At 35.7% G+C, this 16,029-nt stretch overlaps 1 protein-coding gene and 1 long non-coding RNA gene across 3 annotated transcripts; one reads left to right on the forward strand and one right to left on the reverse strand.

Moving 5' to 3' along the window:
- Positions 1 to 2,763: 2,763 nt before the first annotated feature.
- Positions 2,764 to 4,643, reverse strand: LOC109243817. The gene is made up of 3 exons (XR_002070633.1): positions 4,243 to 4,643; positions 3,446 to 3,570; positions 2,764 to 3,066 (listed from the first exon to the last, which is right to left on the reverse strand). It is a non-coding gene; the product is annotated as an uncharacterized LOC109243817 (long non-coding RNA).
- Positions 4,644 to 8,039: 3,396 nt separating this feature from the next.
- On the forward strand, positions 8,040 to 15,746 carry LOC109243818 (G-box-binding factor 4-like). 2 transcript variants are annotated; one of them, XM_019410814.1, is made up of 4 exons: positions 8,042 to 9,009; positions 9,091 to 9,162; positions 11,091 to 11,120; positions 15,305 to 15,746. In XM_019410814.1, the coding sequence occupies exons 1-4, from the start codon at positions 8,302 to 8,304 to the stop codon at positions 15,383 to 15,385; spliced, it is 891 nt and encodes a 296-aa protein (XP_019266359.1). In that variant the 5' UTR covers positions 8,042 to 8,301; the 3' UTR covers positions 15,386 to 15,746. The 2 variants fall into 2 exon arrangements, with proteins under 2 accessions (XP_019266360.1, XP_019266359.1); XM_019410815.1 differs by lacking the exons at positions 11,091 to 11,120; positions 15,305 to 15,746 and adding an exon at positions 10,176 to 10,328 and having other exon boundaries at positions 8,040 to 9,009.
- Positions 15,747 to 16,029: the final 283 nt, after the last annotated feature.

Here is a 16,029-nt window from a genome sequence, read left to right on the forward strand (position 1 = left end):
AAAAGTTCATAACAAATAACTGCTTATATCATCTGGGCAATCCTATTGACATGAACAAAATCGAAGAACAGTCCAAGTCATAAATCTCATTGCATGAAAGAGGCATTAGGTTCTAACTATGGTAACATTGCTATACTCCAAGAATCAAAATTTCACTGCAGCATCCATAATGAATATGTCCAGTTATACAGCCAGTTAACAATCCAGCATCTAAACACATATTATCAAGAATTCGATTCGACACTATGCTGATTTAAATCTAGACACCTATTAACTATCAATACATCACAGTCCAAACAGCACACTTCAAAACAAACAGATGAACATTCGTATTCCATTTCAAGCTTAATGTTACAGCAGGGCAGATTTGAATGTGTACCTGGTAATTGCAAATAAGAAAAGGGAGAGATTAGCAGCAGTAACAACTTCAGCAGCAGCTCAGAAAACCAGTTTAAAAATCTCAACAACAGTCCAGCACAGACCCAACAACTCAGAATAAATTAGAGAGCCAATAGAGTTCACAGATTAACCCAAACAGCACCAAACAACTAAAAATGAACCCAGGACTGACATCCCCAGTAAACAAACAACAAATCAACCTAGACTAAGTAAATCTCATGCACACATGATTCGAACAGCTTGTGAATATCCAAAGTGAGCATACACATATGAGTTCAGGTTACTTCTTATCCTTAACGAGCTAGGAAATGGGATTAATGACTGAAATTTGAGAATGAGGTTAGGAGAGATTAATGGAATAGTAATTTTTACTTTTCTGTTGTTTTCTGAAACTTGAGGATGATCAGAGGGTTTTGAGGGGGGGGTCGAGATGGCTATTCAGAAAAACTCCCTCCTCAAGGCAAATGAATGCCTATTTATAGGTGAACTTAGGTCCAATTTCAGATTTTCCCTTTACCCCCTTAGTCCCTATTTAATTTCAGTGCTTACCCCTTTATTTTCTGACTTGTTACACAAGTAACTACCTTAAGTTTATTAGAACCTACACTATAGTCCATCCTAGAAGGTTCTATGCCCATTACAATTCCTATTCTATCCTTACTTTACTTTAACAATTACCAATCTTAGTGAAACTACCCTTTTCCATGCCTATACTACCCTTTGAATCCTATGAAATTACTGACCAAGTTAAACCAGTCTATTAACTACAACCAAGCAATCTATTTCTAGGGCTAGAGCAATTAAAATCATCTTGCAGTAAACAATTAAAATCAGATTGCAGTGAACAATTAGGATTCGACTAACTGAACCTAAAGTCAGACCACTTAACAACAAATTTGAACAACAGTAAAGGCTCAACAACAAATTAGACCAATAACAACAAATCAACAGAATTAATACTGAAACAACAAATCAAAAAATACTGAAACAGAATTAATAACAACAAATCAGACCAATAACAACAGTAAAGGCTCAAATACTGAAGAAGAAAAATTGAAATCAAAAGTGCCCTAAAGAGTTAAAGATTATCAAACAATTTTGAACAAGCATACAGAATCAGAACTTACTAAGTTGAGCACTCGACTAACTATGGGGAACTCTGACCGGCCATTTGTTTGAATCCTCCGGGATTCTTGACACGTAACATCCCTAATCGTGTGTTTTCAAAAGAACACACATGATTAAGGAAGTTACGGTCCAAAATCCCCCAAGATTTTCTGAGCTAGGGCAACATTCGAACGTTTCTAGTTAGGGATTCAGGTAAAGGAGAGGGAGGGGAGCATGGGGTATAAGTTTGGTAGGGTTTGGAAGAGATAGGGTTTTGGCCGGATTTTTGATTTGATATTTGAGCAATTCCGGCCATATTCGAGGTAAGTGGCTATGGGGGTTGGGTAAAGGAGGTCAAGGCGGTCCCATGGTGTTAATTTGGGACCGTTTGGCATAACCGGCGACTTGGCCGGAAAATTTTGAACGGATATTCGACGAGATTGGCTATGAATTGAGGTATGATATTTGGGGATTTGGAAAGAGGAGGAGACAGTGGTTCCAGGGTGTAATTTTGGTGGTCATCGGAGCTTCGCCGCCGCCGCCCGGCGGACGGCGGAGGGACGGTGGGGCTAGGGCGGAGGAGGGTGGCCGGCACCAGCGTTACAGGGGACGGGTTGGTACGAGGATGAGGAGTTGTGTTTTAATTTTTTGTATATAATTCGGACAGTTTTATTTCATTTTGGGAGTTAATCGTGGCCATTGGATTTGGGGAAATAGACGGTCGTGATTAAACGACGTCAAAACGACGTCGTTTTTATTATGGGGGAGGACTGGACCGGGTAGGGGCGTTTGGGCTAGGTTGGGGTGGGGTATTTGGGCTAACTAATTTTTGGCCCAAATTTGGTCTCTACTTGAGACCAGTTTTAATTTTTCTTCTTTTTTTTTTTCCTTCTTTTTTTTTCTGTACTTTTGTATTTATTTTTTCTGATTTTATAAAATGCTAAAACAAAGCAAAAGACCTAATTAAGCTATTTAACTCCTAAAATTATTATTTAAAACTCTATTTAAAGATAAATGTAATAATTAACAATGCAAAGAAACTATTTTCTTGCAATTTTCTTTACATTTTATTCTAAAACTAATTACTAAAACTGTGAAACTAAATCCCTAAATGCCAATGCATATTTTTTGGTATTTTCATATGGATTAAAATGCACAAATAAAAATGCAACAGTTACCAAAGCATGCCACAAAATTCACAGAAATTTATAAAATACTAGAAAAAATTGTTTTGTTTGACATTTTGGGAATTATTGCTTAGGGAAAAAATCACGTGCTCACAATAACCATCAAAGTTCAAATTATACCTACAAATGTTATTCACATAGACAATTTAAACAAAAATAAAATATTTGAAAACAGAAGATCCCAAGAATTCATTCCAAGAATAAAACTATGGATAATTATACATCTTTACAGTTAAACAATGTTGGATTCAAACTAATATTGGGACAAGAGATCTCTTCACTTCTTCACAGCTCTTGTTTCCATTCCTTCTGCTACTTTCTTTTAGTAGCTTCCTCCTCAAGTCGCTTGTGTACTTCCCCGTTTGATAATCACCTAAATTGAGAGAAGAAGATTGTATGAGGTAGTGACAAATGATGGCTAATACCACTAACTATTGCAGAATCCTAACTTTAAGTAATAAATTCCCTGGAAGAACATAATGAAAGTTGTTGTATGTTATTGCAGTCCAATACTTATCTTTCCAAGTGAATTATCTCCTATTCCAAATAATATAACAAATGAAGCTAACTCACAAAATCCACATAAAGATTGTAAAAGTCAATTACATACTATTTGGTTTAAAAGAAATCAAGGAGAATACCAATATTGTCAATGACTTGACACAAAGATATACGATAATTCAAATGTTAAACAAGCCGGTAAAAGTTGGTGGAGTATTGAATTTGGTGATATTGGAATCAACAATCCTAACCTTAGCAACCGCCGTTAAGGAGCACACCATAATCAGTCAGCAAAAGTTAACTGTACAAGAGATGAACATAGAGCCCCAAGACCATCTTACATCTAAAATTGAGCACTTTGTAGTGCAATGGAAGCCTGCGAGAAACAGATCACATTTGAATAAAAAGACTTGATATATCATATATCAGTACACAATAAATACAAAATAAAACTTATAAATATAACATTTTTAGAACAAGACCAACTAGAGGTAAAACTAAAAGTACATGCATAGCCAGTTTCATCCAAACTCCATTATCAAGCAAAACTCTTAGTTCATCACCTTGCCAAATGCCTACTATGATCACAGAATATTTATATCCTACTTGAAACTAGTGTCAGAATTGAAATAAGAGTTACTTTATATTCACATTCCCCCTACCAAGAAATTGACACCAGTGATAAAACTTTACACTGGAATAGACCTATGAGCCACTAGTCAACCATTTGAATATACTTAGATGAAAAACTTGACAACATTCATTACTCTACATTAGAGTTAGTCAATATATTTATTACTCTAAAGCAAGATCGAAAATAAAATGAAATTTACTTAGAAAACCAAAAAATAAAATCTTTACCTTCCACCAAGCACTCCAAACTAGTATATCATACAAAGATATGAAAGCGCGACATAAAAGTAGCACCAATTTGGGCAAAAAAAAAAAAAATCATCAAATCTACATACTATAAAAACTTAAAATTACTAAAATTAATTGTATGACTATCGATAAACGGAGACGTGTGAATAATTAATCACGATGATACCTGATTGTAGAAGAGAAAGAGAGACGAACGAATTCATATTCGAATCAGTGGAGGCATCGAACTTCAGAAGGAAATCTTCTCTTAATTTTAAATAATATATCATCTGTAGGAATTTGAACTCTACCGATCTCGTCCCAAGTCGCTACTTTGCTTTCTCAATCCTTCTCGTCGACGAAGATAACAAAGGTAGAGAAGAAGAAGCCGACGAAAAGGCACTATTAGCAGAGGATTCCAAAGGCCAGCAAGAAGGCATCCATAGGACCGTTGCAGTATAGTGAAGGAGACCTAGAAGAATTACATCACCGGAGCCGCCATTCTGGTCTAATTTCTCGTTTCACATATTTAAAAGTTACACATTAGGTAAAAGTTCCTTTCCTTTATTGTAATTGTCGATAACTTCTTATTAGTATTGTGTCTTTTAAATCAAAATGTTAAACTCCTCACATTTTTGTATCAAATATCATTATATTAGCAACAGTTTTTAATAAATATCACAAAACTAATTAATTTTTGATATTATTATTATTGTCACTAAATAAATGTGATCGTAACCTTTATTTCTTGTAGTGATTCAAGCTTCGGGTGCATTGTGACATTGAGTTAGTTTTCGAGGCTAGGATTGTTATAATCATGTTGTTCCTGTGTTAGATATTTTGAAATTGGGCATAAGTACGGGAAGTGTATTTTGACACCATATGCTAGAGCTTAATTGTTTCTATCAACCATGGTCATATGTGTAGTGTGTTGTAAATGTGTGGCTTGTTTGGTCCTTGAAGAGGAAATGTTTGGTTGGTTGACTCGAGGGCGAGCAACATTTAAGTGTGGGTTGTTGATGTCGTGCTATAATTTTATATATTCTGACGTTATTTACCCTACTTGCTTGTTATTTGGATGCTAATTTGTGCAATAATTGAGCTTAATTAATAGAGTTTATTCTACGTGTAGGGATGCTTGGACATGAAGTGGAGAAAAGTTGCACGAAATGGTACCTCAAAGCTACAAAATGGAGCAAGTAAAGAATACGTAAATGGCAATGAATAGTCACGGTGGTGGACAGTGCAAGGCTTTGTCCAGGGCATTGTCATTGGCGCCTTTAACAGTGCCTCGCGGGAAAATATTGGCGCCTCTGACAGTGCATCGCGGAGTAATGTTGGTGCCTCTGACAATGCCCCGCGCCAACGATGCTTATCCAAGCCACTTTTATTTCCTCATTATGTTTGGACGTGTAGACCTCAACCCTACCTTATAAATACCTCTTAAACTTAGTTTTAGATGGCGAGAGATTATTGGAGAGGCAAAAGGCTACGGAACACTTGGAAGCAACGAATCACACGAGTTTTCTCTTCCGTTCTTCCTTAATATGTATTTGAATACTTTCAATTGTTATCACCATTGTTAGTATGGTTATGAGTAGCTAAACTTTCTCATCTAGAGTTTATGGAACCTTTTGAAGGATAATTTTCTATTGCATTTAATATAATTTAACCTTTGAATTTACTTATTCAATTACATGCTTATTTGATTGTGCCTATTTATCATGAGTTGGTGGAGAAATGATATATGCAGGTAGCTAAAAGAGACTAGAAATCTTGAAGACCCGCTAGTTAACAGGTCCTTTTTGATTGAAAGACATTTTATGTCCTTCTGCTCTTATTTTATCAATTGATTTATTGTATTTATGTAGCCATATTATACTTAACGAAATAGTTGAGCAATTAGAACTTTGAACTTAAAACTAAGAGAAAGTGAAATAGAGGGTGTGTTTGGTATGAAGGAACATGTTTTCCATGGAAAATGAGTGGTTTTATTACTTATTTTTTCTTGTTTGGTTGGTGAGTGGAAAATATTTTCCGGAAAATATTTTCTAGTGTTTGGTTAGAGAGTAAAAATTTTTTTTTGCAGGAAAATATTTTTTCATGCTACTTTCCTTATCCCCCTCCCCCCTCCCCAAGTCTCTAAAAATTCACATAAACTCAAAAGAACTAATGTGCTGCTTTACTTTTTTATGTAAATATAACGTTGAAATTTGTGCTCCATAACTAAAAAGAAAATACTCCTTTTTTGGTTGAAAAAGAGAGTACTCTTTCTACAACATGAAAATAAAGTACTCATTTTATTAATATAAAAGAAAGTACTTTTTCTATATCATGAAAAGAAAATGCTCATTTTGTTAAAATGAAGAAAAAAATTACATAATGAAAAGAAAATACTTTTTTTGTAGAAATGAAAAAAAAAATACTTTTTCTACATGAAAGAAACTATTATTTTGTTAAAATAAAAAAAATATTTTTTTATATCATGAGAAAAAATCTATCTATAACATGAAAAGAAAGTACTATTAGTAATATTTTTATTTAGGGGGAAGGTGGGGTGGGTAGGTGGGGGTGGGGCGGAGGTTGGGGTTGGAGTGGGGTGGGGTTGGGTGGGTGGAGGTTGGGTGTGGGGTGTGTGGTGGGTTGGTGGGGATGAAGAATAGGGTAGGGAAGGTTGATTAGGAGTTTTGGAAAATGTTTTCCCTTCTCTTAATAGGAAAAACATTTTACTCCAATTGGAGAAAAATAAGTTCATGAGAAAAATATTTTCCAAAATATTAAAGCCAATCAAACATAGAAAAATTGAAAAATATTTTTCGCAAAATATTTTACTTCGTATCAAACACAACAAGAGCGTAAATTGCATGATTATTGAAATTGATTTTAATACTTGAATTTGATTTTACGTTGCTATTGTAAACAACTTGAGGCGGACATTTTTTTTATTAGAGCTGGACCATTAATTAAATTCTTAAAAGGACAATTTTATAATTAGACATAGTTTACTTACACCCATCATATCAGATTTTAATCTTGAAAACCGCATGTTGTATTAGTTATTTATAACTACCAAAAACTAAATGTTGTATTAACTGGACAAAGATTAAAGTAAATACTAGTACTAAGTTTCATATTGCAGATCAAAAAGTAGTATGTTAGCTATGTTTTTTATATTAAAATTACTTTTACTTATTCCGCCAATAAACACCAATATACCCTCAAACGACATTTGAGATTGAAGAACTAGCTTGCCTTGTGGCTTTCTAATTTGGGTAGGGGTGTTCACAAAAATCCGAGAAATCGAACCAAACCGAAAACCAAACCAAACCGACCAAAAAAATCGATACTTTTTTGTTTGGTTTGGTTTTGGTTTTGAATTTTAAAAATCGATCAAATTTAGTTTGGTTATGGTTTTAATCAGAAAAAAACCGGAAAAAACCCGAACCAAACCGACTATAGGAGTAGCTATTTCAAATTCATTATTACACCTATATATATGTATATTTTTATACGAAGTTTCAAAAATTTTATGGTAAATGTTAATAATTTGCACTTTTAGTATAGTTCTTTACCTTTACATTCTAATTTGATTGGTAGTTTCCTTTTGTTAAGTGTAAGAATCCATTTCGTGTTAAAAATTATATATTTTTAATTGAGTCCTTAAATTATTCATCACTTTTTAATTCAATTATCATCAATATATCTTGATAAATAATAAATTTCTAAAAGGGCAATTGATTTGATAGTGTTACGTTGAAAATGAGGTCGCTGAAATATGTATTTGGTAGTGTATGTCGTATATTTAAGAAAAAAAACCGACAAATAACCGAAAAAACTGAAAAAATAAAATCCGACATAAACCGAATCGAGAAAAAACCAACTTAATTGGTTTGGTTTGGTTCTAATATTTGAAAAACCGACTTACTTGGTTTGGTTTCTTTTTCGGGATAAACCGATCCAAACCGAAACATGAACACCCATTGATGCTTATTTGGGCAACGACCCAAGAACCCTCCTCTTCTCGTCTCTCTATCTCTCCTTCCAATTCTGGAATTGTATCTCCTAGTCACGCGCTTCCATCCGTTGAATTAATATCCCAAAGGAAACCCTTTTTACACTTCGAAACCCTAGGCATCAAACATTGCAATTCACACTGCACAATCATCACATACACTACGCAAACCTATATACACATTTGAAATTTGATCGAAGCGGAAGAATTTTACGGTTTTACACTAGCGGGAAAATGGCGTCAATGAAGCTGATGACTTCATCGGCGTCGCGAAATTCTGATCGAAGGAAATCGTCAGCGTCGTCGTCGTCTTCGTCGTCAACGATGCCGCACGATTTGCAGTTTTCAAACAACGGGAGTAATAATAGTAGTAGTAATTTGGAAGCGACTTCTGTGACGCCTGATGTAATTTTCCGGAATGTGTACGGAGAGAGTCATAATAATGCTTTACTGAACACGGAGATTACGTTACTCGATGCTGCCGGAGCAATAACGCCGATTAGCGATTCCGAGACACTGACGGCCATGGCGGTGACGGCTAGTGAGGTGCCACCGGTTAGGAGGACGGTGGATGATGTGTGGAGGGAAATTGTGGAAGGGAAGAGGGAAAAGCAAAGGGCGGCAGTAGTTGCGGGCTGTAAAGAGGAGATGATGACGCTGGAGGATTTTCTGGTGAAAGCGGGAGCAGTTGAGGAGGAGGCCGTGGCGCCTGTGCAGGGGCCTGAGGTGAAGGTTGAACTAGGGACTGAAAGGTTGAGTGGTGGAATTTTTGCATTTGATAATAGTACTCCATACATGGTCACGCCGCAGCAGAGTGTGCCAGGATATGGAAGAGGGAAGAGGAAGGCGGTTTTGGAACCCTTAGATAAGGCGGCGATGCAGAGGCAACGGAGGATGATTAAGAACAGAGAGTCAGCTGCCCGGTCTAGAGAGCGGAAACAGGTAAATGTAGTACTATGTGTTGCTTGTAGTAATCACCATTAGTCTTTTAGCTGAATTGGGATTTTTGGTTATGTGTTATAGGCTTATCAAGTGGAACTTGAGTCAATTGCAGTTAAATTAGAAGAGGAGAATGAGCTTCTGTTGAAAGAGAAGGTAATGTATTTTTATATTGTCTGGCAGCTAGACCTATGTTATTGTATCAATCTAAGATGACACTTGGATTATTTGCATTAAAGTTGTATGGGAAAATACCTGTTTGCATTTGTTTATACTGGGACTTTGAATTGATTGAGAAAATGAAGGTTCAATGCTAATTCAATTGGTTAGGTATATGATATATCAGCTTCTTAGCATAGCAAAGAAGAGATTGTCTTGTGTCTACCCCCACAGCTGTCACTATTTCAAAGACAACACTTCAATAGTCTAACTCCATAACTGCAGCCTGCAAGTTTCCATCTTTTTTTCTTTCTAAGAAAAAATAGTTTTTAGCTTTTCTATAAACTTTCAGCGAATTTGTGTTTTGGCTCCATAAGCTCACTGGATACCTTTCTTTTTTAATCTACTAAATGCACATTAACAATGAAATTGGGGAACAGGGAGAATAGCTGAAGAGGGGAAAGTCTTCTTTATGTGAACTTGATGAAAATCAATCTTCGTGACTTTTGGTAATTAAGGATGACCACTTTATTGTAAACACTTTTCTGTGTGAAAAGAAATAATTAGGGGTAAGAGTCTCCAGTATTGCTGCAGGCGCAGGATGCTACTTCTAAGAGGTAGATTATACTAATATTAGTTTCTCTTAGTCCAAAGATTTTAGTTCAAACTATTGATTTTCTGATGGAATACATTCTAACATCTTGATTATCATGCTTAACAACAACAACAAAAAACCCAGTGTAATACCACATAGTAGGGTCTGGGGAGGGTTACGCACACCTTACCCTACCTTGTGAAGGTATAGAAGCTGTTTCTGATAGACCCCACGGCTCAAAGAAAAAAGAAAAAGAAGCTTGTTAATCATTTACAAGTGCTTATTGTTTGCAAATTGTTGGTTCCAGTTTTCCAAGGGAATTGTGTATTATTAAGTAATGCAAAGTCTTATGTTTCAAATGAAACATTATATGATAATGTGGAACTTTATAGTGGTATTATTTTTTCTTTTGCAGCCCACTAAACGACCCCTTACTTGATTAAGGGTGCTTCCAAATATACAGGAAGGGACCAGTGTATGCAAATGGAATATTAGTTTGACTATAGAAATACTTTGGGGAATATTGATGTATTGGCGATCTTGAAGTGGAAGTTCAATATTACTCTTCTATTCTTCTTTGACTGCCTAAAAAGCTATTTGTTTATCTATTACTTCCTCCGTTCTAATTTATGTGAACCTGTTTGACTGGGCACGAAGTTTAAAAAAAAAATGAAGACTTTTAGAGTTTGTGGTCCTAAACAAGTCAAAAAGAGGTCCAGAGTATTGTGTGGTTATAAAAGCTTCTCATTAAGGGTAAAATTGGAAGTTTAAGCTAAATAATTTCCAAATTTAGAAAGGTGTCATTCTTTTTGGAACGGGCTAAAAAGGAAATAGGTTCACATAAACTGAACGGAGGGAGTAACTTTTTAGGGAAACATCCACTAGACATCTCGTTCTCTGTGGTTAGTTGGATAGTAGCTGAAAGCATATAATCTCGTACTGTTTTGTTTCATATTATGGCCTGTCTGATATGAAATTAAAAGTGCATTCGTTGGATATTCTTTTTGGGTTGTTTGAGTAGAGTCTAGAGAAGTAATGAGCAATTTTCTTACAAAGGCTAATTGTTTACTGATGCATTAAGTAACCATTGCTTCTTCATGGTCCTCGACTGGGCATTTTGATTAGTAGTAAACAGGGTATGTGTTTGAGGTGAGAAATTATCTTTAGCTAGAGAAAGTTGCCTGCTTGATAATCAAGTTTGAGCAGTGCTGTACCATTCTGTAAGCACTTAATAGGTCCAATATATGTTCCTCTGCTTTTCTGTATGTAATTGTTTTGTTGATTTGATTCTCTGAGTAACACAAGTACTTCTCTTAATGATAATTTTCAGGAAGAGCGAACCCGAGCACACTATAAGCAGGTAATTTCTGTTGCTATTCTATTCCCTATTTGTTGCGGTTGAATGGTTCATAGTTTTTCCTCATATCAAGTACTTTGATGATTAGAGAGTTGTCGCTAAGGTGCATCCACCTTCTCTGTCATTGCGCAGATCAACTACCCCTTTCTTACTGTTGGAGACATTCTTTGCTTCTAACCACATGCTTAGTTGCTACTGCCAGCTTAAATGTGTAGACGAAACCTGGAAATTTCTTGGTTGTACCTTTATTGCAAAATGATGAGGATAATCAAGGTCATCATTAGATTTCTTAGCTATTATAGACACTGTGCAGCAAAGTATAAGTCAGAAATATGGACTTCTAGCTCTAATGAATTCCATTTAGTTAATGGGATAAGTTTTGGATAGTGTGAGGAAAGTTAACGCTCTGTGTTTTCATGTATTTAATAGGCAGAAAAGTTGCTGGATCCACTCTATGAGGCTTTTGTCGTTTTTCTGTTTCTCTTGCCCATCAAATCCTATAAAAATTGCAGGAATTTAGGAGCCTTCTCCTCCAATCATTTCCCATTTAACTTTCTTTTTTCTCCCGATCAACAAGTTAATGCAAGAAAATTGCTTTCCTTGTCCTTGTAAACCCCTTTTCTTGAGAGACCTACCTTTTGAATTCTATGACAGTTAAATTCTCCAACCCTAGCAGGATATAAGATCATCTAAAGAGAAAGTCACTGGTTTAAGAGGTAGGCCTGGAAGAAAGGGAAGGGCATCTGGCAAAACTAATAGCACATAGCACAGTTTGTGGACAAGAGTTTTGTTTTAGTTCCCTGTAGTTGAGGATCACTTACTTATCAAGAACACAAAGTGGATTCTGGATAGACAAGTCTTTTTCAGCCTTTTTGAGAAAAATTACTCATGAAATTCTCACTTCATTTTGGAAACATTTGTGCGCTGTCACTCTTCTTGTAGTAAGAGAACTCTTTTTCACCCGTTGTAGTTTCTGCTATCAATGTAGGGTCTAAACGTTGGATCAAAATTTGGCATTTGAACTGCTACGGATTTTATGAGCCTATGCGTGTATCTAATCTGAACTAAGTCCTAATACCTCAGAAAATGGATGGTTCGACCTGTTTGAAATTAATTTAGGAGCCCATGTGAAAAAGCTGAGGATGGCCCTTTAGTTTCACTAGCCAAGCTATCATGAATGTCAACTTCAAAAGATTCATTTAACACAAAAGGCCAATAAATGTTTTCTTCCTATCCGCCTAAGCCTAGGTGGCAGAGTTTCCCCGTACCTATAGGGATGTCAATGGGGCGGTGCGGTCGTGCGGGTTTAGCGGGTGCGGGGCGGGTTAAAATAAAATAAATTTAATTTTTTGCGGGTATGGGTGTGGGTTTAAATTTTTTATGAAATTACAGCTTTTCAAGTTCTTGTCGTATGGAATTTATTCTCACTTTTCCTTCATCTGTGATGGATACATTAATAGGATCTTTACTGATATGAACAAAATGCTTTAATTTTTTCAGACAAGTTGACCTTTTAGTAAATAGCTTTTGTAATTTATTGTTTGTATCTCCCTTCTGCACATGTTTTGGAAGTTTATAGAATTGGTATTTTGGAAGTTTATAGAATTGGTATTTCAAGTGTCAGTTCTTGAATTGAAGATTGGGATGTGTATAGCATCCCAGTGGAGAACTTTTAGCTTAAATTTTGATTGCACTTAATGATATGGAAATATTGGCCTTTTTGCGTTACTACATGCTTCATCTATTACTATTGTATATATGTTTTCTTTTTAAAATTATACCTTTTCAAAATATAACCGGTGAAAAGACTAAATATTTGGCATTTGAGGATAGAAAAACTAAAATATGACTGAGGAATTTCTCATGTTACCCCTCATTTTCTCACCTGAAATAGAATGAGATTGACAGTATCATAGTTAAATTATGGTGCTCAATACTAACTTTGAATGCTTGATTCTAAATTCAAATGGTTATTGTTTAACTTATGCCTGCTATAATTGATAAGCAAAATAAAAATAAGACAAATTGAAAAGGAAAAAAAAAGTTGCGGGGGTGGATGCGGGTGTGGTGCGGGTTAAAAGAGCTATGTGGGGTGGGTTAAGATAAAACACCGCCCCGCACCATTTTCCATCTAGGTACCTACGCTAGTGAGAGGTAGCAGATACCCAGTGGAATAGCTGGGGTCCACACAAGTTGGCCCAGACATCATCGTCTTAAAAAGTAGTATAATCCATTAAGAAAAAAGAGAATGACCTGATGTATTGTTTTCTAATATTGTTAGATGAATCTTTTGAAAATGAAAGACAGCTTTATATACAAAAGGTACTGACAACCACATCCATTTCCCTGCTACGAGTGAAGCTCCTACATTTTACATATCTGTATGGTTGGGTTGTTAGGTTTTTGAAGTAGTGTAAAGGAAGTATCGGATAGATCAATGCTGAATGACTCCTAGCTATTCGGGAAGCCTTTCAATAATGAAACATGAGTAAAGATATTTAGATTTCTTGATACTAACAAAAATAGGAACCTTTAAGATTTTTTTGAATAAATCCACTAAAAATCATAACACAAAAACAAAGTTCCGACTTGTATGTCTTCAGAAATTTCTCTCTTCTCCTGGGAGTTCGCTGTTAAGAAACCTTTGCCATTGTGTTAGCCGTATACCATCCAAATAAGAAACAAGGTATCTGAATGTTTAAAGAACTGATGGTTTGATACTCGAAATAGTGATGAAGGCAACATCAATGGTAAAAGTACTTTGCAATGCTTTTTTAGTGGTAAATGATACAAGTCATAGTGGTGGTCTTGGTGGTATTCCCCTTGCATTTCCTCAACAAATCCTGTGAGGTAAAGGAGGAGTTCAAGTGTAGATTGCAACATAATTATTTGGAGGCAAAAAGAATTATCAGTTAAATTTCTCAGTAACAAGTTAAACACGCCTAAAAAGAAAGAAAGAAAAGGAAATAGAAAGGTCATGGCGAGATTACTCGATCGTACCGGGACTGTTTCAATTGATAAATTCATTCACATCCAGATCTTCTTCATGTATCTACATTTGCTTCCAACTAGATCTGGTTTAACTTTAATATTATGATTAGCCATTATAAGATTATGGGTATCCGAGAACTTGAGAGTATGATCCACCTTCTCTTTCTACTTGTTCAAGCTTTGAACTGCAAAATCATCTGTCCACATTTGGAGTCATTTGCTATTCTGACTGATTATTTGAAATGTCAGGAAAGATGCTTTAAGGCCTGATGATGTTCTTATAAATTGTTTCCCAAATAATCCTATATATTACTTTTTTCTGAATTTCACAAGCTCTTTTTGGATTCTTTTACATTTCCCAAAATGTATAATTATTTTCCTAAAGAGGAAAAAGATAATCTCTTTATGAGAATATGTTTAGTGACATGTGATAATAGACTCTTTCCACTTTTTATGTGTGTAATATTCTGGCCTTGCTTTCTCATAGTATTCAAAGCCCTGTAGTAGAAAAAAGTTATAATGTATGTCTTTGAGTTATTCATAGGTTCCGTGAGTTTGAGCTCCCTTGTGATGTGAACAACATTATTCCATCTTCCATTCGGCTTGAGCGATAATAATGTGAGCCATAATTTCTTTCCTTTTCATTTTCTGGCTTTAAAAGTCTATTTTGACGTTTGCTAATTATTTCAAATACAACAAATAGTTGAACTAGCAGAACTAGAGACCGGATAGAGAATGGCCATGCAAGATGATAGTTCCATCTTGGAATGGATCTTCTTGGTTTTCACATCCGAAGGTGGTACTATGTGCTTTTGGACCTCATCCATCTGTCCCCTAGTTATATATTGGGTTGCGATGTGGTGGGGAACAATGCATGAAATGATAGAGCAATTGTTACCTCTATTATGGTGGTTTTCATTCTTTAGCAATGGATTCATTGTGTAGTCGTTCACTTGTAACTAAAGGTAAAGTTCAGTTTATATTGTGTGCGTCACCGCTTCCCTGTTTGAATGCATGAGAATTATGGCTTGTTTGAGCAGCTAACTATGCCATTGTCATTAAGCTTATTGATGCCTGGAAGAATAACATTAGCAGCATGGCTAGCAGAAAGGCAATTTCCTTGTGCTCTTGACTTACTAGCAGCGTAAAGGTAGCACATTTAATATTTCTTGACTTCACTGTTGTTTTTCCTGCAGTTAATAGAGAAAGTGATTCCAGTTGTGGATAAGCGAAAACCACCTCGTGTCCTGCGAAGAGTTTGTTCCATGCAGTGGTAATGTATCATAGTGCATCAGGCATGAGTTCAAAATGAATTCCTTCTGATATAAGTTCATAATAAAGGAGCCTAATCGTGCTGGGGTAAGTGATATAACATCAAGTCGGTTAATTTAGCAGATGGTTATTCTTTCTGAGTGGTAACACTTCCTTTGTGAAGGACAGTATTGTATAGTATCATGTCCTGGAAAGTCTATAACGGGATCTTCTATTTATCTAGCGGAGGGAGTTCACTTAAGTTAGCACAACTATTTTTGTTGGTTGTTATAGGGGTTTTAGAATGCAAATGCCTGATTTGTTAGATTTGATATGAGTAAATCATGGGAATGAAATTCGGACTAACATTTTGTACTTGTTTGTCAATGGCTCGTTATAGCTTGCACTCGCGAGACTGATCAGTGATGTCGTCTCATGCTTTCCTTTGCTCGACATGCAGGATGATTACACATAAGCATTCTTAACAAGGGCGGCTCAACCCCTAGGCCAATAAAGGAATTATAATACATGGAAAAAATAGTATAAAAAAATTACCGCAAACTTGATTGGTTCGGTGTTTGCACTAATCTTTTTAAAACTAGTACTGGTTATAAAAGGTGGTATTAATCCCTTTTCCAACAAATACAAGGGGGTCACAAAGTTTTAGTAT

Source organism: Nicotiana attenuata, unplaced genomic scaffold (assembly GCF_001879085.1).
Source record: "Nicotiana attenuata strain UT unplaced genomic scaffold, NIATTr2, whole genome shotgun sequence".
Lineage (NCBI taxonomy): Eukaryota > Viridiplantae > Streptophyta > Magnoliopsida > Solanales > Solanaceae > Nicotiana > Nicotiana attenuata.